Source organism: Nanorana parkeri, unplaced genomic scaffold, assembly GCF_000935625.1.
Source record: "Nanorana parkeri isolate BGI_ZX_2015 unplaced genomic scaffold, ASM93562v1 scaffold3006, whole genome shotgun sequence".
NCBI lineage: Eukaryota > Metazoa > Chordata > Amphibia > Anura > Dicroglossidae > Nanorana > Nanorana parkeri.
The window spans coordinates 59,067-64,761 of NW_017309274.1; the positions used below are offsets into that span (position 1 = coordinate 59,067).

The 5,695-nt window shown below is 44.1% G+C and overlaps 1 protein-coding gene across 1 annotated transcript in view; it reads right to left on the bottom strand.

The window, feature by feature from the left end:
• Positions 1-1,503: 1,503 nt before the first annotated feature.
• Positions 1,504-5,695, bottom strand: part of LOC108802647 (neurexin-3-beta-like) — an 8,022-nt gene continuing 3,830 nt past the window's right edge. Inside the window, exon 2 of the mRNA XM_018574503.1 lies at positions 1,504-3,539. Within this exon, the coding sequence (XP_018430005.1) occupies positions 2,611-3,539 (929 nt within the window). The 3' untranslated portion in view covers positions 1,504-2,610. The remainder of the gene's footprint in view (positions 3,540-5,695) is intronic.

Consider the following 5,695-nt stretch of genomic DNA (forward strand, 5'->3'; position numbering starts at 1 on the left):
TGTACTACAGCGCTGAGGGCGTAGGAGGTGGCGGGTTATTCCTGGCGGAACGCGTCCTCACGCTTCATATCTTAAGGAATCCAGATAACACTCTTTATATTATCACGGAGCCTGAGATGGCGTCGCGTCACCTCATTGCGGCTCTGTGTGACTGCCTATGGCTTCCTGGAGATGTCACTGCGGATGCATCTCACCGATACACACCCGGGCAGCTCCTTCATCGGTGACGGGAAGACATCTTCCTGGAGCGTGGCACAAAAACATGAGAGCTGAACTACATACACAGCACCAGCCACTATACCATATATATATATATATAGCTGAGCCGGAGAGCCCCGGCGCTGCAACGTTCCTTACACATGTACCGGCCACACAAGTTACAGGAATGTAGATCACAGCAGAAAAGCAAAAATACACATTTGTTTTTAAATAGAAATATCCTTTCATCGTTTCACACCCGGCACCATTAGCCCCTTTACCTCCTTCACAGGCTCTTCTAGTGTATTGTTCCCCGGGGGGGGGGCTGGCAGGAGGACTGGAGACCCCAGCAATGGTCAAAGGTGCCCCCCGCCACCTGCCAGTCCTTGTGCTTTCATAGAGGACACCGGCCCTGCACCGTCCTCACCGGTAACTGGAAATGACACTTCTCATTGGCACCACCATGCATACCGCCGGGAGGTAAAAGGGTTAATCTGATACCTTGTCATTAACCCCTTCAAGAGCGCACAGGGTGAAAGTCGCTGCTTGGTGGCGCCCAAGGTGCGCTCACTTTTTTTTATAATTTTGGTACAAAAGGCACAAATTGTCTTGTGAGCTATTTAGCAGCCATATTGCGGCCGGACTGAGGAACCCTAAAGCGGCCGCGCGTCGGGTTCAGTGGCTTCTCGGAGATCTCTGGAGGCCTGGCCTCCTGTCGGCTGAGGGCCAATCGTCCTCAGAAGGTTTCTAAATGTTCATTTTTAATTAAAGTGCATTCTGAATTGAAGAGAAAACAAAGCTATTTGCTGGGTGCCGTTTCCCGGGGCTCCATACATTCTATAGACGTTATACAGAAATACAACGGAAGCGTTCGCCGCCCCCGGCTACGGGCCCGATGAACATATACCATTGCCAGACTCGCTTCCTATTATAATATTGCAAAGGCGCCAATCATCGACTCTTCTTGATTGCTCGCCCCGGAAGACAAAACCGGCGGGGAGGGGGTTAATGACAACATTTCCCAATAAAACACAATCCTCTTATCACCAATAAACAAATACCAGTCATTGATAAATATCTCTGCATATTTATATATGTATATATATATAGATTCTACTCGTAATAAAATTATTTTTCTTTGTTAAATTCATCTGCGAAAGCATCTTCACCTGTCCGGAGTCCTGGAATAAAGGCAGAGTGGGTAAAATTCACATCCAACAACAACACGGGTACTCCCTCCTCCACACATCTCTCACACTTCTTCTCTTCCACCGCTAATACCAATTCTGTGAGCAGTTTTTCATGTTTTATTTTTTGCATGCATCGCAGGAAGTCACAAAACCAGAACGCAAAAGAAACTCTCCGACATTCTTCCCTTTTGTGGAAGTTTTGTTTTTTGTTTTTTTTTAATGCTCAATTTTTCTTTTCTCCCTTTTCTTGACTTTTCCGGCTCCTTTTTACGGATGTTGTTTGGCTGTAACCAGTCAGGACGGCGGCGTCCCTTTTCACATTGGCGCGTTCAGCCTTGTGAGAGTTCTATGTGAGTAAAGACGCGGGCCAGATCTCACAACAGACCCAACCCTCGCCGATCCTTCTTTTCCGACAATAGTTTGTTTTTTTTAGGTTCAATGTACTGAAAACGATATGTTCTATAGACACCACAACCTGATATGAAGAGAGAACACGCTGTGATTTCTCTATATGGCAACAATCTTCATCCACAGACATTCCACACACAGGCACACGCTCGCACACGGCTGCTGTTGTACATGAAGTTTACAGTTCCTTGGCTGTACATGGCTGCGTTTTGGCCATGTGGTGTTTTTTTTTTTTGTTTGTTTTTTCATTATAAATAAAGATGGGAGGACTTTGGAAAAAAAAAATACAAGAAAATAAAGTAAGTGAAGCTCCCAGAAACATAAAAATGAAATAAATAACATACGAGTCTTTTTAGTTGTGTCACTTTAGTTATTTTAAGGCTCTCTCAGGGTGTTAGTGATCACAGGGGCTCTGAGCTGGGTCCACACAGATGGAGAAGAGAGCCCTACAACTGCTAGCTGGAGGTCACTAGACTTTCCGGTTGGTCGGTCGGTTGGTCTGTGTGCATGGTTTTCATGTTTTGACTTTGCCGTCCCCGGCAAACAGAAGAGTAAGTGTGCTTTATATTACAGTTGAGCAGAAAGTTAGCTTTGTCCAGCTTGGGTAGAATGGTAGCAGCTCTCTGTATGTCATAGGCTGATGCTACTGCCGCAGCTTTCACTGGTGACACCGCTGCTTCTACCCTTTACATAATTTATATTTCTACACATCAATGGCAATGTACACTTTGCCGTTGCTGATTGAGTTTTTCTTTTGTCAGTTCACATCTGTATTTGCTTTGATTACATAGATATGAATACTCGCTGTTATTTTTTACACATAATACTCCTTGTCCTTGTTTTTCTGCTTCTTGTGGCCACTTTTCGAGCTATGCTGTTTCTCTTTGACAAGGGCCCCGTTGCTCTGAGCGGAGTTGCTGATGTAATTCCTTGTCTCGTCCACCTGGTAGGACCCCTCGTCCCTGTTTCTGTACTTGTACATGGCATACAGGAGAATCAGGATGCAGAGAGCAGCGGCCGCAACAATGCCGACGACCATTCCCGTCGTGCTGCTGGACTCCCGGACCACCTCAGAAGCCCCCGGGACCCGTCTGCTTCCCGGCATCGTAGGGTTTGCTGTGGGCACATTACGGAACATGGGGGATGTTATTAGCGGACTCCTGAGCTTTGTGCTGTCTAGCTCGTAGGCAGTGGGCAACGGTAGCAAGACTATATCGGGCTGGGGTTTGAGCTCATGGTTATTCATTTTGCCGGCTGGCACCATGGGCACCATCCCAGATGAAGACGTGGAGCGTATCAGCTCAGGGGGCAAACTTGTGGTAGAAGTCCTACCAGGTTCGGAGGCTTTGTTAGGTCTAAAGTCCTTTGATCCCCATTTGGGCGCCTGTGATTTGAAGCCACCATCGAAGAATGATGTGGAAAGGCTCTTATCTGTTACCAAGGAGAGGGTGGTGTAAAAATCTTCGTCATCGGTAGGGGGCAAGTTAGAGTCAAAGGTTTCCCCTGAGCCATACCCCGATATCACCAAGCCATCATCATCATCATCATCACAACCATCGCTGCCTTGGTCCGACAAGCAAGGTAACCCCGCCTCAGGGGTCACAGACAGGGAATCTTTGGTGGTCTCAAATATGGTGAGGAGTGGTCGGAAGGTAGGGGGGAGAGTGATGGAAGGTGTACGTGTAGCTATTGAAGGGGTATCTAAAGGATCCTCTACTAACACTGGTATAACTAATTCACCTCCTAGAATGAGGAAGAAAAACACAAGAAGAAGAAGAAGAAGGGGGAGAGAGAAAACACATAATTAGTCATCGTCATCACAAATACATTCAAGCATGCATGGATGAATAATGGTCTGATGCCTTTATCTCTCCTACACTTATTATTATTTAGCCTCCTTTATATACACGAGTCTTGGCTAGCACTTACTTCTACTCAAATACCCTAAGCCCTTTCCTTTCTCTTTCAAATGTCTCGCTACTTCCACCTGACCTGATTCTAGGCATGTTTGCTTTTTTTAGGAAAAGCCATGTTAAGTTTCCGCACCACACTGAGAAAATAGGTGCTCCCTGGAGTTCCTCAACAATGACCCAACTAAGAACGTGTATGTCAAGTCAAGTGTATGGTATAGTGCAGATTGCGTCCCGTCCTTGTTTTCTCCTCCTCAGATGTAGTAATACAACGATGATCTACCTACATTGTGTCCTGTCCTTGTGTTCTCCTCCTCGTCCTCAGCTGGAGTAATACAACGATGATCTATCTACATTGTGTCCTGTCCTTGTGTTCTCCTCGTCCTCAGATGTAGTAATACATAGATGATCTACCTACATTGTGTCCTGTCCTTGTGTTCTCCTCCTCGTCCTCAGCTGGAGTAATACAACGATGATCTATCTACATTGTGTCCTGTCCTTGTGTTCCCCTCCTCGTCCTCAACTGGAGTAATACATAGATGATCTACCTACATTGTGTCCTGTCCTTGTGTTCTCCTCCTCGTCCTCAGCTGGAGTAATACATAGATGATCTACCTACATTGTGTCCTGTCCTTGTGTTCCCCTCCTCAGCCCTCAGCTGGAGTAATACAACGATGATCTATCTACATTGTGTCCTGTCCTTGTGTTCCCCTCCTCAGCCCTCAGCTGGAGTAATACATAGATGATCTACCTACATTGTGTCCTGTCCTTGTGTTCTCCTCCTCGTCCTCAGCTGGAGTAATACATAGATGATCTATCTACATGGGGCCTGTCCTTGTGTTCCCCTCCTCAGCCCTCAGCTGGAGTAATACATAGATGATCTACCTACATTGTGTCCTGTCCTTGTGTTCCCCTCCTCAGCCCTCAGCTGGAGTAATACATAGATGATCTACCTACATTGTGTCCTGTCCTTGTGTTCCCCTCCTCCTCAGATGTAGTAATACATCGATGATCTACCTACATTGTCCTCATCTAAAGCATCTCCTAAATAGAATCTACATTAATATTTCCTGTCTAAAAAGATCAATGTATCTTATATTTCTTTTGGCATGGACCATAAAACCAAAATAATGACACAATGAAGAAAAGTCCCCCCACCCGAAAATGATGAAAACTTCAACAGAAAAAGAAAATCACCGAAAATAAAAGCACAGCAAATGCAAAATAAATCAAATATCTGAATCACGAAATACCACAAAGAAATTATAAGTGCAAAAGCTTGGAAACAAAAATGTAACTTAAGAAACGAAGTAGAAACTAAAAAGAAGGAAAATGAAAGTTCCCCAACCAAAGAATATAAAAATGAGAACCAAAAATACCACGGGACAAAAAAATGGAAGATCAGAAGTAAAAAAAACGAGTACGTTACTGTGCCGGAGACTTACATCCACATATTGCCCGCATGTTTTTTGGCATGTAAAAAAAAAAAAGTTTACAGAACAAAGTTGTATAAGAATGTCACATGGATACATTCTTCTCAGTTTTTTGTTTTTTTCTCTAATACTTGAACCAAAAACGATGATTTCCAGTTGTAACCTGGAGTCATGATTTGGCTATAATTGTTTCGTATAAAGACAAATGACACGAGTAAGGTGACAAACACAGGACGGCACAAAAACACAAAGAGAAAACTCCTGCACCGGAACCTGATCACACGCGGCTCTTTTCTCTGTGGCTCAAACTCTCTGTGTAGCTTCCTCTTTGTTTTGTTTTTTTAAATAATTTGATCTTTATAGATACATTAAAAAAAAAAAGACTAAAATGGAGGAAAGCCAACTAAATCTCGTTGTTCCTTTTTTTGTTGGGGAGATTTTTGCAGCTAATCGTACTAGAACGGAATATAAAATTGTCTTATCTATAAGGAGCTGATTGGATTATTTTTTTTTGGGGAGGGAAATAATACAAACATCTAATGTATGTAATAAAGAG